Raw genomic sequence first — 18,142 nt, forward strand, 5'->3', positions numbered from 1 at the left:
TTTTTCATTTTTTCACTTATTTACTGTTTTGTCTCCTTTCCGTTCCAGACAGCTTCTAGCGGGTTGCCTAGCAACCGGATGCCATCTACGTGTGCTCCGTGACCAGTGTGCTTATGAAGTGCACTTTGTTCAGTGCACTCTTTCCTTGACGCCAGCGAGCGCTACACACAGCCCGGTGGAGGTCCCATAGCGGCACTTTGGAGACATAGATATTCTGATCGTGGATGCCGGCTCTGTGTGACTAACAACACGGGCTGGCGTGAGGCGTTTCCCAGGCAACCAGGGAATGAGCACGACGCAGGCTGATGACATCAGCACGCAGGCCTGACGGACCCGGAAATGGCTGGGAGACGGGAGCTGACACCCTGGAAGCTGGCGGTGGGATTGGATGATCTTCACACAGTGCACGGTATTTATGTTGTTCATTGTTTAGTATGCATTTGGTTTGTCTTGAGAACGGAAGTAAATTCCGAAACGTTGACTGTTACCAGTGTCTGGAGTCTTCTTATTCAAATCCGTGGAGTGCTGCTACGCCATCCCATATATATATATATATATATATATATATATTACATTCTGGAAACTGTGGATAAGGGATACTCAACCTGTACGAAGCTGGCATGCTGACGGATTAGCTCAAGCCAGACTCTGTGCTATGTGTTTGTACTTGCCTTATTACATGTTCTGCTTTTTTGCTATTATCACATTTATGTTTCTTACATGTTCTGCGCTTGGCTTATGATTGATGTGTATATTGCTTGTTGTAGTGTGGTGCTATATTTCCCCACAGCAGAATTTTGTTGGGGTTCGGGGGGGGGGGGGGGTGAGGGTGTTGGGAGGAACATGTTGGAAGAAGCACTATTGTACTTAAAGTAGTAGTTTGATTGGGTGTGGTTCATTTGATCGACCACAGGAAGGTTGACATCAGGGGCAGAACTCTGGGAGGCAATGGAGTCTTCTGCCACCGGGCTCCTGCTGCCAAGGGGGCACCTCTCCTCCCCTATTAGTTTAAATCCTTTAATGAAAGCCATTGATATTCCTTTTATAGCTGAGTTCTGAAATATATGTGTCCTCTCTCTCTCTCTCTCTCTCTCTCTCTCTCTCTCTATATATATATATATATATATATATATATATATATATATATATATATATATATATATATATATATATATATAATGTGTGTGTGTGTATTAAACACAAATATTTCAGAGCAGACACATGTAATATAAGGTTGTGTGTGTGTGTGTGTGGGGGGGGGGGCACCAATATATATCTTGCCTCCGGGCAACTGTGACGAACTTACGCCACTGGTTGACATTCATTAAATCGTCCCCTCGCATGGCTTGTTGCTCTCGCCATAATTTCGGCATATTGCCTCGCCTCGCTCAACACATTATTTTATACTCCCTCCATGCCCTAGTGGATTGTATGGCATGAAATACCGTCTGTTGGCACATGTCCGCTAAATAAACGTGAAAAACTTATCAACTTTTTGGCTGTCGACCTAATTTCAACTTATTAGTAGCATTTTCATATTGCAGTTACTATGGGAAACTCCACATCGTTAGGGAACCGGCACACAATAAGTACAAAAACCTTACTAAGGCATCGCATTGTAAGCCGGCCAATCATTAGCCAAGTTCTATCTCCAGTGATAGTCTACTGTGTAGAATTCTTTTGTGGCCGTACCCCTGGAGGTACAAAGAGAAGAGTAAAATTCATAACCAAATGAATTTGTACAAACTTCAATAGATTCCATCCTGTTTATTGCTAGAAGATTCGCCCAGTAATGTGCAAGTATTGTCATAAAAAATGTATTGCATGCAATAAATGTAAAAGACCTCCAGGGGGAGCAGCCAGGGGAAGTTCATCTGGTGGCTGCACATACGATTAATCTTACATGCAGCACATTCAGTCTCCCGATCCGATGCACACAGGACCATGGATCAGATGGGATGTCATACACGTGTTATTTTGTTCAATTTCAGTCAGAGTCATGTGAAATTGGCCAAAATCCCAACATTGTACAGTATATGGGCACCTCTAGCCTGGCTTTTGATGGATTCTGGATTCTTTTTGTTTTCTTTTTTTGTGTATATTTTTGTTATTACGTTTATTACTTTGGTTTTTAAGCACGCTTGGGTTTTGCCTTCCATTCACTGATCTTTCTGTTCTACACGGGATTAGTTACTATGACGGTATTGTTATTCGGCATGCACCTTGATTGCAGCCATAACATTCTGTTCAGGTGAATCTAGTACTTGTAATGTTTGTTATGTTCTTACCGCGCTGCTTTCTTCCCATGTAGGAAGTACCATACCCACTTGCTGCAGTTCGACGGTGAAGGTGGATGGAAGTTTGAGAAGCTGGACACCGCCGCTCGCCTCTCCCTCACAGAGGAGAAGCAGCGCTTAGAACAGCAGTTAGCCGGAGTGCCAAAAATGCAGCTGCGGCTCAGCGAGCTTTGCCAGATACTGGGAGAAGATTCAGATGTGACCGGCAGTGAAGAGGGCCAGTCCACCGAGCTGTCTGTGTAAGGGCCCCACCACTAGGGGTCACTGTGTATCCTGCCCATAGCCACCAGAAACACCACTATCCATTGGGTTGGAGATATTACCCAGAATCCTTTTTTTTTGTTTCGTTTCTGGAAATGCAATGTTTTACTGCAATACTGATGGAAGTTATCACAGGAACGTCTTTGTTCAGCGGAATGGTTCATTGCAGACCACCCTGGTAGCCGAGAAGTCAACTCACACTTCTCTGTCACAGGAATCCCATGTGGCAAGCTCCAGTTCAGAACTGAATGTGTTCCCCCTGCGGGCTGTGTCAGCTCTAGGCAGGAGTCATTTCTGTTCTGTAGAAAATGTTACCGTATTGTGGTTTCAGCCCAGCAAATGTGAAGGAGGTGGAAGCTAAGGGGGAAGGGGTGTCTTGCTTTTCAGTATGTTCTGTGTATTACTAGAGTCTGACAACCAGGCTTCCGATTGTAGTGTCCTCGTTACCCCTTCCCTGACAGCGAGAGGACCCGACAGTACTTGATGACTGCTGTGACCGCCTCAAATTGATTTATTGATGACTTCCAGTTAGAGGTTGGCGATTATCTCCGGTAACCACAGAGGCTGCAGCAGCTGGCTGTATACAGCATATAGGCGGAAACTAGGAAAAACCCATTTCACTTATAACACCTGCTGTAACATGAGTCATAAGGGGGAAAGTGTAGTTTTGCTAAAGTATCACTGCATTTCCTTCAGGTATTTTGTCATTCAAATGGGGTGATTTTACATACTCAACTTTTTTTTCTTATGGCCTTCAGCTAGGGTCGTATTACGCAGTTGTAGAAAATGATTGTGGTGTTTTTTTTTAGTTCTATAATAAGATCTGTAAAAATTCAGTAGCCTTGTGGAATTGCATCATGTGAGTCACTACACCCAGTAGTAGTACTGCGCACCACAGATGAAAAGTCCCTTTATGGACTATAGCGAGGACCCGATTCCCAATTATTATTCACCGCATGACACCATAACAGAAGTGATACCTGCCCATATGTATCTGCTAATAGTAAAGCCATGGTTTTCTGATATCAGCTAGTTTGTGGCAGCAGCGCTCCCTGCAGTGTTAGGGGAAATCTGTGCAATATAATCTCCAGGAAACCTGAGCTGACCTGCGCACCTCATTCACACCGATTATACCTTTATGTAGTGTCACAGCAGCATCCCTACAATCAGCTCTAAAAGTGTCTCGATCTACATAACCGCATTTTTATTTTATATTTTTCTAATCGCTGGTTTATACTGAAAGTATTTTCTGATTAAGAAATTAAACAATAAGCAAACAATACTTAGAGGCTTGCCATCCTATACAGCACTGTTAGTAATTAAGGTACATTAGAGGCTCTGATGGGAACGCCGCATCATTGTATTAAGCAGGGTCCCAGCACTTACTTAGCATTACCCCTATTGATACATCTGGCGCTGCACAGCTCTTCACAGATAAAAGCCTTAGAGCAGCTCTGTCAGGTTCACCATATTTAGTCAAATGGAAATCCCTACCACCAAATAGAATTATTTTGATTGGACAATGGGGTGTATTAAGCCTGGTGAAGAGGTAAAGTAGAAATTGAGAATGCACCACCCAATCAGCTATGTTTGAAAAATGACAGTTAGGAGTTGATTGGGTGGTGCGTTATCACCTTCTACTTTATCTCTTCACTAGGCCTAATACATCTACCCCAATATTGCCTATTATGATTATAGACCCCCTTTCCCATATATATGCTAACTAAACTAATGAAACAAAGTGATTTTAGGCATGAAAAAAATTAAAATACCCGTTCTCTTAGCGGCTGTCGATTTTTAGAACATGTTCAGCTGAGGTAAAATTAATTGTCATCTATAAACGCAGAGGAGGCGGCGCCTCCATGTGGCCAGATTATTATGAAATATTTGTAGGATGTTTGAGTTTTCCATAAGGCTTGAAACAAGCGTCTCTCAGACGATGTTATACCATTGTTTTTACTTGGCCGGAATAACCGTATCAATATATATATATATTACATGGTTGTTCTATGAATACATCATTCCGCAATGAAACGCAATTCTAGAGTCTATTTTGAGGGCTTCATTCAGCGCAGGGGTGAGGTGTCTGCACATTATACTGAATACGTCCGACTGAGAGCATGGAAGCATTACGGCGAGATGTTATCAAACTCTTCCTGACAGATGTATGTGTCATCTAATCATTTAAGCAGGAAAAAGTGACAGGTGCGCGCATTCTCCCCTCGCTGTCGTGTGGCTGAGGGAAGTCAGGACTTGCACAGTTGTTCCTGTTATGATTCCATATGTGATGAAACACCGGCACGGCCGCTGAGAGACATGAGGTAAATGTCCACATACCTTATAATGCCTGTAGTCTCTGAGCTCATTGTAAAAATGATGTCTGCTCCGAGATTAGTCATCATTTCACAGCTTGGTGCCAAGCCGTGTATCACTGTTTTAACAGGTTTGCAAAAGCAAACATAAGCCTACACAGCTGTGATGGAGCCAGGGGGGGCTGCACTTGCTGTATTCAAGGCTGGTTTGGCAGAACCAAACATTAAAGGCTGAAAGTGATGAAATCAGGTCAGGGAGACCTCTTCCCTAGCAGCCCAGTCCTTCATATTGGGGGATCGGGAACAGGCAACCTTCCAGAGTATTCATAGGCGGAAGCCCTGACCGTTAGTGATTTTCCCTGTTTGTGGGCATTCTGTTATCACCAGGGGACAATGGAGCCAGCCGTTAACCCTTCACGGGATGGCGATATCTCTGTAAGCCTGTGTAACGGGGCTATATGAGCACTGACTCTACCTATTGTTCTGGTGATATAAAACAGAGAATACCCCGTATTCCTTTGTAATGAGAAATGTGTGATGTCACGGCACTGCAAATCTAAGGCCCCCCCATACACTTGTGCGACTTCACATACGATCCCCCTTGAACTTCCTGGCCAGCAAGATCGCATATGGTACACCTTATGCAGTCCTTTTGCATATGATGTATCATATGCAATACCAGTCATGGCTGCGGGATCCAATAAATCTTTATAGTAGCCATGGCGACCTCTTTCAGAATCGGGTGAAAAGTTCCCAAATAGCACTAGTGTATGGGTGCTTTAAGTCACTGTATGCTTATAGAGATCAAAAGTCATACAAATGAATAAATACAAAGACAACTAATAATAAGCAATCTGTTACTTGTATTTCTAGTAATTCTTATAGGCTGCAAATGTAACTGAATTTGAGTTTTTTTTCAGAAAACATTTGATTTCTGACCACACCTCTCTGTATATAGCCTCATTGCCGCCTACGCGCTATAAATGCATAGCTATGTTAGCTATATTTATTGGCTTAGGAGATTCATATATGACCCTTTCATCATTGAGAGATGGATAGTGATTGTTCACAGAAGAGGCAACAAAAATCTTATTTCCCCCATACATCCGATGCCCCGTTTTCCCAATCCACCATGTGCATGAACCTTTATTCACATGCAGTCTGTTGATGACCTAGGAAGAAGCGAGGTTTCTGTAAATGAACGTGAAATAATCTTCCAAAAAAAATGGCTGCCTCTGCTATTGATAGGTAATAACCACATTGTGGATATTATCCACAAGAAATTAGCCACAGTGTGTCATAAAGAGCAATACTTACACCCTTAGTGCCAACACCACATAACTGTGTGAAAATCGTTATTTTTGTCCTTGAGCCGAACATGACTCCTACTCATCACATACAACAGGACAGGAGTCTGTAATACTTCCCCATTGTTTGAGAATCTTTATCAGTGAGGCATGAAACTTGGTTCTACAATGTCTTTTGTAAGTTCAGAGGTGGCTATTATATCACCTTAGACTGTTTCTTTTTTGAGGATGCTGTGCCTTTATCAGCATATTTAAAGACTATATTTTGTAACTGTCACCTTATGGGTGAAATATAGCACTTATCTTTGCTTTAAAAAAAAAAAAAGTATTCCTTTTCTTCCTGTGATTACAGTAACTCCCTAAAACCAGCAAATTGTATGAGAAATGAATGTGATCAGGGCTGCGTCTGCTTTTCAGCTTGCACAAGATATGTATTTCAGCCAAAAGGCAGCAGAAAATGAATAACAAGTCATATAAAATCTTATCAAGGGGAGCTATGAATAAATTGCACATTTTTTTGCCACCACTAATACGGCCTACACACATGCCGATATTAAGGCATTTTCTAAGCGATTTTGCTTAGTTTGGCAAAGTCGCTTAGAAAATGCCCTCACCTCGGTGTGTGTGTGGGGACTATATCGGCAGCAATGCGCGTCCCCGCGCGTCTTTATCGCTGGCCGAGATTGATGAACAGTGTCCATCAATCTCGGCATCGGCAGGGTTCTCTCACCGGAGAACACTGGCGCTGTCTGCTCGCTTAGCACACAGAGCTGACAGCTCGCTCTGTGTGTGGGCTGTCAGCTCTGTGTGCTATGCGATAGCGGCGCAGCACAGCCCGACCTAGCATAGCTAGGTCGCCCTACACACATCGGCATGTGTGTAGGACCCTTAAGGGAGATAATAAACATACAAAATGTTGTGTCTTCAATCCATAAAGCAGTGGTTCTGAACTCTGTCCTTTAGGCAGCCAGTTATTGCTTTAGGGCTATCCATGCTTCAGCGCAGCTGTAGTCTACAGTAGTTACAGTACCTCGGCCATTTTGATTTTAGCATCTTTTTTGAGCAAGCACAGATATCCTTCAAACTTAGACTCTTACGTTGCAAGGACGGCTTTGTGAAATCTGAAGGACAAAGCATTTGGGTTTTCCTCATTCGTTTAAACTAAATTCTGTGTACAGACCACATTTTCTAATGGTTATTGATCATACTTGTATTATGCACACTCCACCTTTTTACTTCTGCTTGCCCCAGGGCAGGTTAAATTGCTGTTGCCGTGCAGGTTGCAAGAAACACCTGTTTATTCATGCCCTGCAGGATTCTGGCCTGTACTGTAGGTACATCAGGTAAAAGCTGTCGGATATGGCCGCATGTCAAGGTACATAAGGAATTATAGCTGAGTAAACAAGTTAGTCTTCTGTACAATGTGCTTGAACACCAGGATTTAACGAGTTAAATAGCCCACATAGTTAAATTTATAGCACAGCAGGCAACATATTAATTACAGGCCAATGGCTCAGCATCAGGTTACACCAGTGGAGTTCTCTCCCAGGTATTAAATACACAGGGCTCTTTGTGTGAACATTTCATAATGCAACGTTGGACCCGTGGGGCAGATCTAGGTGTGGTTCCAAGCGTGGAAGCTGTTGTCTTGTAGATGCAGGATGGCTTCTTTAGATGGAGACGGGTTGAAGCGCTGAGGGGTCTGGAAAAACAGCAATTTTATTTATCCGCTGCTTACAGATGAGCTTAAAAAAAACCTGACCTAGTTATCGTCATGCTGCACTATTAAATTATATATTGTGCTACCCAATGACGCTTCATTGTAATTATGAGATTTTTTAATGAACTCCTCTGTGACAGAACAAGAAGATGCCCTCAACAATTAGTGATAGTCCTGCAATTGTAGCTATTGGGGTTTGGTAGAATTTAGCATCTATGAAAGATATCAATTGTGATTGGCTGACATGTGCAGCGGACGTCATGCGTAGAGGGGAGATCTAGCGAAACCTGGAGAGAAATAAAAGTACCAACCAATCAGCTTCTGAACATTTGTTTTCAAAGGCAGCCTGTAAAAGGACACTGTTGGTTGGTACTTTTATCTTTCATCAATGTTTGATACAATTCCCACAAGTTTCGACCTACCAGCGCCTAACTGTTCACACACAGTCTGTAACATGGTATTTAGTATCTGATTTACTCCGTCCACTTAACTCTCACCAAGCCTTCATACATAGACCCCTTAGTCTCTATGGGATGTGGTCATTAGGTCGACATGCATTGGGTTGACCACTAACGGTTGACATGTCTTAGGTCGACAACTCATGTTGATTTTTGGTCGTTTAGCTAATGCTTGTGTCAACCTTCCAACCCTGTCAACTTTAGCCACGTCGACCCATACCTGATTCTGTCTATTGTTCTATAGTGTTTTTCCATATGCTCTCCTGCTGGGCAAAGTCTCTATATGACACCTCCCTAACAGCTTGCGTTCGGTACTTTCTACTAATTAGGGGGTAGTATTGTTCTGTTTCTTACCTTTACAATGTAGAATGGCTAATGTATTTCCAGAAATCATTTCTGCTCCAAGCACATCTTGCTCAACTGCCCTAATTATAGCCTTAAACTACAGAGACGTTGGGTAACAAATCCCGTAAACATGGAAAACACACATAATGGTAAGTTTATGCCTTTTATAAAACATTATTGAGCTCAGCTGCTTTCCTCTCGGTTCCTAATCTTATTATACTGTACGCCAGGTCCTAATATATTATTGGGTCACATGTATAAGAGTCAGGCTGACTGTGCAAGAGGCCGGTGCACGTTCTTCCATGGGCTTCCAGAACAGATGTACATTCGTTGAAACAAAATTGTGCGTTTATCGCCTGCAGTAGCATTTGAGGATTTGTGTGTTCTACCCACTACAGATTTTTATGTTCCCCATATAACGATTTTGTGTAATAACATTTCTTCGTCATCCAAGCAGCTTCCTAAATATAATATGATTCATTATCGCAAGTGGACAAAATATTTGCATTACTAGATCACTCACACGCCTAGAGTCTCATTAACCATTGATAATATCATTAACATTTATGTAGTGTAAGCAAACTTGTAGCCCTGTACACCTGGTAGAATGTACAGCTGTTAACAGCGAAAGCGGGATGAGGGTGCTGCTATCAATCTTAGGCCAGGTACACACCAGGACAATATTGGGACAATATGTCGTACTGGAATGTCTCCATTGTCTAGTGTGCACCCTCAGTTGCACACTCTCACGGGTGCCATACGACATGGTTTAATCAAATGATTTTGTATGTGTGGCTACGCATATTAATTAAGAGCGCTCAATGGTTCCGTTGTTCATTAAATTGTGTGGGTGTGGATTAGCTCACAGACTCTACCTTTCACAATCTGAATTCATGTGGTCAGGGTTGGCCAAATATGTCCTCAAGATCTACCACCAGTTCATGTGTCTCAGACAACCTGAGGATCTATAGTAGGAATGAATGCAGCAGGTTTGAAAATGTGACCGTCAGTAATGACTACAGCTGTGCACCAGCTAGGTGATCTGGAAAAAGTGGACCGTTGGTAGATCTTGAGGACTGGTTTGGCCACCCCTGATGTGGATGGTAAAGCATTCATCATCAACTTGAAATATAAGCCTCCAAAATTAGGCATAGTTTCACGCACCTGTACTTCATAATGTACCGAACAGCCATACGCAACACACTTGAACTAAAACCATTGACACCAGTTATGCACAGAGCAAGCTGCATCTGTACAAAGGGGATATTATCCAACTGTATAGACTTCCGAGACTTTACCCCTCGGAGACGCATGTGGTCCCTGCCAAGCCTGTTCTGCTCAGACGCAATCCTAGACATTGCTTGTGCAGCCGGTGCGAATTGCAGGCTCCGGCATCGGACCTGCTGTAAGTTACGTGCAATCTGGTTTCTTTTCCTGCGATTGATCACTGCAATCTTAGAAAAAAAGTGCCCAAATTGCATGAGACTTTCCTAGTGTCTTAAGTGTTGCCCTTAGTGATCATATCAGCGTGCATAGGAGGCTGCAATGCGAATACATGTTCCGTTTTCTGCAATATGCGCAGGTTTGGTCTATAGTCATCTATGAAGCGCTTCTTTGTATCTGCATAATACTGAGATTATGGCATTTTGTACGGGATACGGTAATTGGGTCACCAGCAAATTGTTAGACAGTCATTAGGTCGACATGCATTTAGGTCTACATGCAGGAAGGTCGACATGAGTCTAGGTCGATGGGGTCATTAGGTCGACAGTCAAAAGGTCAACATGGGGTTTTTCACAATTTTTTGAGCCGACAGGCGGAATTTCATGCCTTACCATCCACTAGGGCATGGTGGGAGAATAAAATAATGTGCAGAGCCTAGCATGGCACGCAGAGGCGGTGCACTTTAATCATGTGTCCATGTCGACACAGTTGACATTCATGTGAAAAACCCCATGTCGACCTGTTGACCTAACCCATGTCGACCTTTTGACTGTTGACCTAATGACCCTGTTGTCCTAGACTCATGTTGACCTTGACACATGTCAACCTAAATGCATGTTGATCTAATGATTGTCTAACAACATGCTGGTGTCCAACTGATCCACACCCTATTGTACAATGCAATCCTAAAGCAGTGTCGTTCCTGGCAGTCTGTCCGGTGATCCCGCTTGATGGGAGTGGGTTGGTTGGTACGTGGTTAAAATCTACTTTGTTATTTTATTCCAAGCAATTTGTGTAATTCAGAGCACGCTTCCTGCCCACCCATTTCCTAAAGTGCTAGGCCATGCCCTTTATGGTTACAGACAGAAATGGTCTCAGATCTTTATGATGATCAGGGACAGTCTGCTAGTAAACCGATCACTGCTACATCTACAGATAAGGGTTCCGTGTTTCAGACTGCTTTGTATGTCTCTCATCCATTATTATATATCATGCTACAGAAACAGGACAAATGTCAGCTCTGAAAGCCATATAATCATCTAGTTGTCACCTTCACATCTGTGATACTTTTATGTTTAACAACTTTATTATGTTGGATACAGATAAAGAAACTGCATGGTTCCGAAATAACCAAGCAATCCTGTGTTTTGCACTAATCTCTTTTGGACTAGAACCTGCCGAAATACACAAGGCTGACCTGCACCAAACACTTAGCCCATCACTGCCTTCCCAATAGCCAAATGGAGATCCAGATATTCTAAATGTTGTGCTTCTTCTAACAGACTATGCAATGTAACGGTCTATTCACATGTAACAAATCTTACCACGTGCCTTAATTGTTGGTTTAAAGACCAAATGTGTTTATTGGTTAATATACTAATAAATGTATGATTTGAAAATAGATTTGTATGTTTTCTTTTTGTTTGTTTTTTAAATATTGGCTACTTGGAATTTATGGGGCCTACACACCGGGCGATTTCAGGGCATTTTGTCACTAGATCACTTAGAGAATACCCCTACATCGCACCATGAGGGGCCATAGCGATGTGCGGCCCGCGTGTTACTATTGCCCAGAGATTAATATCCAGCATGCTGTATAAATCTAGTGAGATCACAGGGCCGCGCTGTGTGAGCGATCTTACTGAGCGTTTTGCGTTGCTCAGATCGCTCAGCAACATCTTCCCGTGTGGGGGCCCATTTAGAACAGATTGTAATTACTCCTCATGTTGTTTGCCTGGGGTTATACACTGGCTATTTCTGTGCTGTTGACATCATTTTGGGTGGAGAAAATGACATTATTTGTGATGAATGATGCTTATTACAATTCGATACACTCAGGAAAATGTATTTTATAAGGATGTGTCAATGGTAAATTTACTACGATGGGAGTTATATTGAAGATGGGATGTTTCTATGGGCAACCAATCAGATTATATCTATTATCTTATAGAAGGTGCTAAATAAATAAGTAGTAGAATCTGATTGGTTGATATGGGCAACATCTTATCTTCAATAGAACTCCCATCTTAATTTACCCCAATAGGTCTAAACCAGTTGATCTAGAGTAGGGGTGGCCAAATCAGTCCTCGAGATCTACCAACGGTCCACGTTTTCCAAATCACCTGGTGCACAGCTGTAGTCATTACTAACTGTCAAAGGAAAATGAATGTCACAATTCATTACACATTACAGCTTAAATGTAAGTAGTGAGGACAATGTGCTGCTAGGGGCAGGTGGGCAATGATTGAGATGAGTATGTGGACGAGGATGGTCGCTGAGTGTTTGAGTATGGGAGAGCTGTGAGTGGAATGTGAAGAGAAGAGGGCTTTGACAATGGTAGAGACTAGATCCCCTTCAGTTTTGTTTACAGGATCTGACGTTCGGTGAGGGTGGAAGTTGTTAGATGCCCTCACATTGTTTTGTATTTTATCTGTAATTCACATAGGTGTAGTTTATTTTTTTTTTTTTTTTTGCTGCATTGTATGCTCGCATTATTCGGACACAGTGGCTTGCTTCACTCGCCACAGATTTATATCCCCCCCCTCCAGGTATACGTGGACCCAGTGCATGATGGGAAAAATTTACAAAACTGAAGGGGATCTAGATACTACCATTTGACAAAAGGAGGGAAGAGGGTCCTGCTCTGAGGAGCTTACAATCTAGTAGGAAGGGGATACGAACATATTACATAAGGTGCAAGCAAGTGGGAGGTGGCTTGATAGCAGGATGTAAGCTGGCAGAGGTGGTCAAGGTGTGTGGCAGGGGGGCTGAAGGGCAAACCTCAGAACTAATTTATGCAGTAAAAGGGTACGCTTTGATGAATAGATAAGTTTTAAGTGCCCATTTGAAACTTTGCAAAGCCGGGGAGAGTCTAATGGAGTGAGTGAGTGAGTGCGTTCCACTGAAGGGGTGCAGGACGGGCAAAGTCCTAAACTCTGGTGTGGGAAGCAATGATCAGGGTGGAGGAGAGACGACAGTCATCAGCCGACCGTAGAGGGGAAGGAGTGTGAATGGAGATGAGGTTGCAAATATATAGAACAGTGGAATTAGAGATGGCCCTGTATGTGAGTGTGAGGAGTTTGAAGAGGATTCTGTAGGGGAATGGTAGACAGTGCAGACTTTGTTGAAGAGGAGTGGATGAAGTAGAGCCACAGTAGATGAAGATAAGCCTGGCTGCAGAGTTAAGGTGCCCATACACCTTACAATTATTGACTACAATATCGCATCTCATCACATCTCTGTTTTGCGATGAGAGCAATCTAGTACAAAAAGTATGTGCTGCACAATAATTGTAACGTGTATGGGCACCTTTAAGGACAGATTGGAGAGGAACCAGTTGGAAGCGAGCAAGGCCAGTGAGGAGAATATTGCTGTAGTCGAGCCGTGACATGACCAGTGAGTGGATGATAAGTTTAGTTGCACTCTGTGAGGCAGATGTATTAAGCTTTAACAAGAGATAAATCCATGGGTGATAAGGAGAGATAAACATGTAGCCAATCACCTGCTACCTGTCATGTTACAGGCTGTGTTTGAAAAAAGTCAGTGAGGAGCTGATTGGCTGGACATTTATCTCTCCTTATCACCTTTGCATTTATCTCTTGTTAAGGCTTAATACATCTGCCCCAGAAAAGGCCTGATGCGGGCAATGTTGCTTAACTGGAACCGACAAGAATGGGCCATAGCTTGGATGTGGGGTGCAAAGGAGAGATCGGAGTCAATAGTGAAACCCAGACAGCAGAGTTGAACGGGGGAGATGATGGTGTTGTTAATGGTGATAAAGATATTAGTAGTAAGTGTAACTCTAGGTGGGGTTGTCATGTTGAGCTTCGGAGAGCACTCAGACATCCAGGAAGAGGTGGCGGAGAGGCAGTTGGAAACCTGAGAGAGAACAGTGGGGACAGATCAGGAGAGGATGGGGTAGATTGGTGTGTCGTCAGCATAGAGATGGTATAGGGGGCCAAAGAAGTCAATAAGTGCACCCAGGGAGAACAGAAGGGGGCCAAGGAGGGAACCCTGAGGGACACCAATGGGAAGGATGGAAGGTGGTGAGGTGAAGCCAGAGACTGAGAAGGAACAGTTGGTGAGGTAAGAGGTACACCATTCAAGGAGAGGCCAATGTTTTGGAGTGTGCGGAGGAGGAGAGGGTGATTCACAGTGTCAAAGGCAGCAGAGAGGTCCAGAAGGATAAGGAGAGAGAAGTGGCCCCTGGGTTTGGCTGACAGCAGGTCATTGGTGACTTTCACCAGGGCGGTCTAAGTGGAGTAAAGTGGGCGAAAGCTGCATGCTGCACTCATTCCTTCTATGGATCCACAGGTTACCTGAGACACATGATCTGTTGGTAGATCTAGAGCAGGGATCCTCAAACTATTTGGCTCTGGGACCCCATCAGACAATAAAAAATATTACAGGACCCCAGCAAGTTACTGCAGAAGGTCATCACATCACATGTGTAGGCAGCAGACAGCACATACATTGCAGCATTGTGGAGGCACAAAATGATGTGAGGAGTTGAAAATAACAGACCATTTAACAGATCTATAAAGGCCCCCATACACTGCGATTTTGGGACTATTTCATCCGATTACGACACTTTGGGACGATATCCGGGTGAAATCGGCCCAAAATCGCAGGTGTGTGACATCTGATGCGATCCAATGCGCGGTCCCGTGCGCATCAGACCGGATCAGGGAGGTCGGACGGTCAGCACATAAGATCACGTCCGACCTCCCTGTATGCATATGCCTGCCCACCTGACAGGCATATGCATACAGACACCGGGGGAGCAGTGGGGCGGGCAGTGGGTCCCTGAGCGCTTAGCTGGTGGCGCCGGCGAGTGATGACCTGGCCGGGTGGTGTGATCACAGATATCAACAGCGCTGCGGGACGGGACGTGCAGTGCAGTGGCAGGTATTAGGTTTTCTAAATACCTGTCAAATGACTGGCCGTTCTCTGATTTTGGCTCATCAAGTGCCAAATTGTATGTGAGCCTCCCAGGGAGCTGCCGGGCAGCTCACAGGAGAATTGGGTCCGACTGGTCCTAAGGACAAGTCGGCCTAATGTATGGGGGCCTTTAGACTCCTTGAATCACTGACTGAGATTAGAAAAGTCATCAGCTGGCAGCAACTATTAAAAAACATATTGTCAGAATGGATCTCCCCAACTCCCTCCCTAATTTGTCATGCTGATTATACACAATGTACCATCAGTTATTATTGTTTGATCTCGACCAACCAGTTCTATTATTTGTCACATTTGCAATATATTGTATTTCAATGATTTTCCTGTCGATAAAAATTTTGTGAAAAAGAAAAGTCATCAGCCTAATGGTCAGCAACATGGAGTCGTAACCCCATGCTGAGAAGTTCGGGACCCACTTTGGAGTCAGGACCCATAGTTTGAGAACCGCTGATCTAGAGGACAGGTTTGGCCACCCCTGGTCTACAGGGACATATAGTCGAGTGTTACTTAGGTTGACATTTAAATGGTAGACTATGGGGGGTATGCAATCGCCGTCGAGCATCTCCCGTAGGGGAGATGCACGACGGGCCCTATTCAATGCTGTCTTCCCCGACAGCATTGAACAGGGTTTCCCGGCAGAACGAGCCCGACATCTCTAGCTGTCGGGCTCGTTCTGCCGAGAACAGCCGGGAAGTGACGAGCTGCCGGCTGCAGCTCGTCACTTCCCGGCCGCAACTCGCGGCCACGCCCCCTTCTCGTCCCGCTGCAGGCGGGACATTGAATCCCGCCTGCATGTTCTCGGTCGAGCTGACCGAGAACGGTACCGGGTCACGGCGGGCGAGCAAGCTTGCCTGCCGTGACCTGAAGATTGAATATCCCCCTATATCTGAAACGGCAACAGTTTAATAGAACTGAAATGTTGTTTTTATCTAGTGTGTCTTATTGATTTATTTCTCCCAACTGTCGCACCCTTGCTGCTCGCTATGTATTGTTCTATGTGAGGGCATCGGCAAAATTACATGTGTTGTATATATGTGTTTAGTTCAACCCTCCTTCAAGTGCTCAACTCTAAATCTATCCTTCAAAATACTGAAACCCATATGTTGACCCTCTTTGTTCTGATCATTTGGTCAAAAGGTTAAAAGGGTGACATTCAATTACAGACAACCTTTTGACCCTTTTTGAGCCGGGGCCAGTGCCATATCAGCGTGTACACCCCATATTATATTAGCTACAGAGGAGATGTATGAAATATTGGATCAGCTTTTAAACCCAGATTGTAAAAATGATAGTTAGGAGCGGATTGTGTGGAGAAATAATAAAAATACATTTGTAATACTTATGATTGATGGGCATACTTGCCGACTTCTGCACTCTCCCCAGAGGACAGATGCCGCTAACCGCTGACGGGGCAGGGGAAGGCACTTAGCATAATTATGAAAGGGGATTCGCTATTCCTGTCATTCTCCTGCCAGTGACTACCGGAGTTTTCTGGGCGTTCCGGAAGAGTAGCGAAATACTTGTTAGGGGCTGGGCTGTAGTCCCATCCGCCCCATTGTCAATCCGGCCATGATGGAACCCTCCATGGTCATGTTGGCTTGCGAGAGATCATTACTGTTTGCCCTAATAAACATTTTATATCCTATATACATGGGTCCTCAAACTGCGGCCCTCCAGATGTTGTGAAACTACAAATACCAGCATGCCTTGCCACAGTTTTGCTGTAAGGGAGTGTTAAACTGTGGCAAGGCATGCTGGGATTTGTAGTTTCACAACATCTGGAGGGCCGCAGTTTGAGGACCCATGCTATATAAGCTGCAGCATAATATTGCAAATCCCTTCATTGCGACGCTGCCATGTCTGCCATAAAATACCTTTTTCTGATGTCTTCGGAAGGTTTTTCTGTTAACTGTTGAAATAAATAAATCTGCCTAGAGGAGACCTGGGCATTGTCTGAACCTGCAGCATAAAGATTGTATACACAGATACCAGCCAGGCCCCAGGCAGGAAATCTTTATCACTGCCTTGGTAATCTCCCTCCCTCTAGTATCAGAATGTGGGGTGATGACAGAGTCCTGATTAATATGTACCATTTACTTTGTAGTTAATGAACAGTGAACTGTATGTACAGTAACCTAATACAGAGAACATTACTGCGGAATAGTTCTAATAAATTAGCATAAAGCAGAAGAAAGTAAAACGCCTTCATTAAACGGCTGCTATTCTACAATTACTGCACGATGACAGGAAGCTGGCATGGTGACCTCGCTCGAGGCTTTTTCTTCTGATGGTAAAGGCAATTTGTGGGTGTCACAAACATTGGACTTGGTACTTGTGTAGATTCACAGCGGCAGTTTATGCTATGTTTGAAGCTACGTTATCAGCGTAGCCCAACGGCTGCCTAGCGTAGTGTCCCCGTGAGGCTACTATTCACCGTACTGTTGCCGGGAACTGCATCTCTGTTCCCGGCATCCCTGGCAAGTCTAGTGAGCGTCTCTCACACAGCACCGGTGCCCGCGTGATCCCCTGTCCGCCTGCTGTGTATCCAAGTGTGAAGTATATCTATGCTTGTCCACATGTGAATGATTTAATCAGTACCACTGTCTAATTAAATCATCTGTGCTGAGCCATGGAGATACTTCAAATCTGGACCATTAAGATGCCTTTAGGACCACGCATGAGAACCTCTGTCCTGGTAAATTGCTTGTAGTTGCCTTCTCTCTCTGAATATCCAAGTGATGGGAAGACCTCCTATGCGCCTGATAGACCAAGCTCCCCGCAGGTGATGGCAATCATACATTACTAGGGAAGTCCACGAACAGAGCATTTCCTCCCTGAAGGAGAGGGTCAGGTAGGCAACCCTGGCTACAAGTAATAAAAAAACAGGAAGGTGCCATGGAACGGAGACCGCTCCCTTGTGGCGGTCTTTGTGGTGGAACATGTCGCAACACCCTAGTTACAGCCCTATTTCATCATATTGGCCCTTATGGGATTGAAGGGTCGGTCAGGTGTTTAAATAGTGGGGCTGGCATCAGGACTA

At 44.1% G+C, this 18,142-nt stretch overlaps 1 protein-coding gene across 2 annotated transcripts in view; it reads left to right on the forward strand.

Annotated features, from left to right (window-relative positions):
- The window catches only part of LOC146035413 (ATP-binding cassette sub-family D member 1-like), an 84,435-nt gene extending 72,890 nt beyond the window's left edge, over window positions 1-11,545 (forward strand). The window contains exons 10-11 of one of the 2 annotated variants that reach the window (XR_014460645.1): window positions 2,312-6,924; window positions 6,979-11,545. Coding sequence is in view for 1 of the 2 variants with exons in the window: in XM_083158835.1 (XP_083014961.1) it covers window positions 2,312-2,540 (229 nt within the window). In the remaining variant the exon portion in view is untranslated. Of the gene's footprint in view, window positions 1-2,311 lie in introns of both variants that reach the window. The other variant, XM_083158835.1, reaches the window with a different exon arrangement.
- The last annotated feature ends 6,597 nt before the right edge of the window (window positions 11,546-18,142 follow it).

Source organism: Crinia signifera, chromosome 9 (genome assembly GCF_055691185.1).
Source record: "Crinia signifera chromosome 9, ASM5569118v1, whole genome shotgun sequence".
Classification (NCBI taxonomy): domain Eukaryota; kingdom Metazoa; phylum Chordata; class Amphibia; order Anura; family Myobatrachidae; genus Crinia; species Crinia signifera.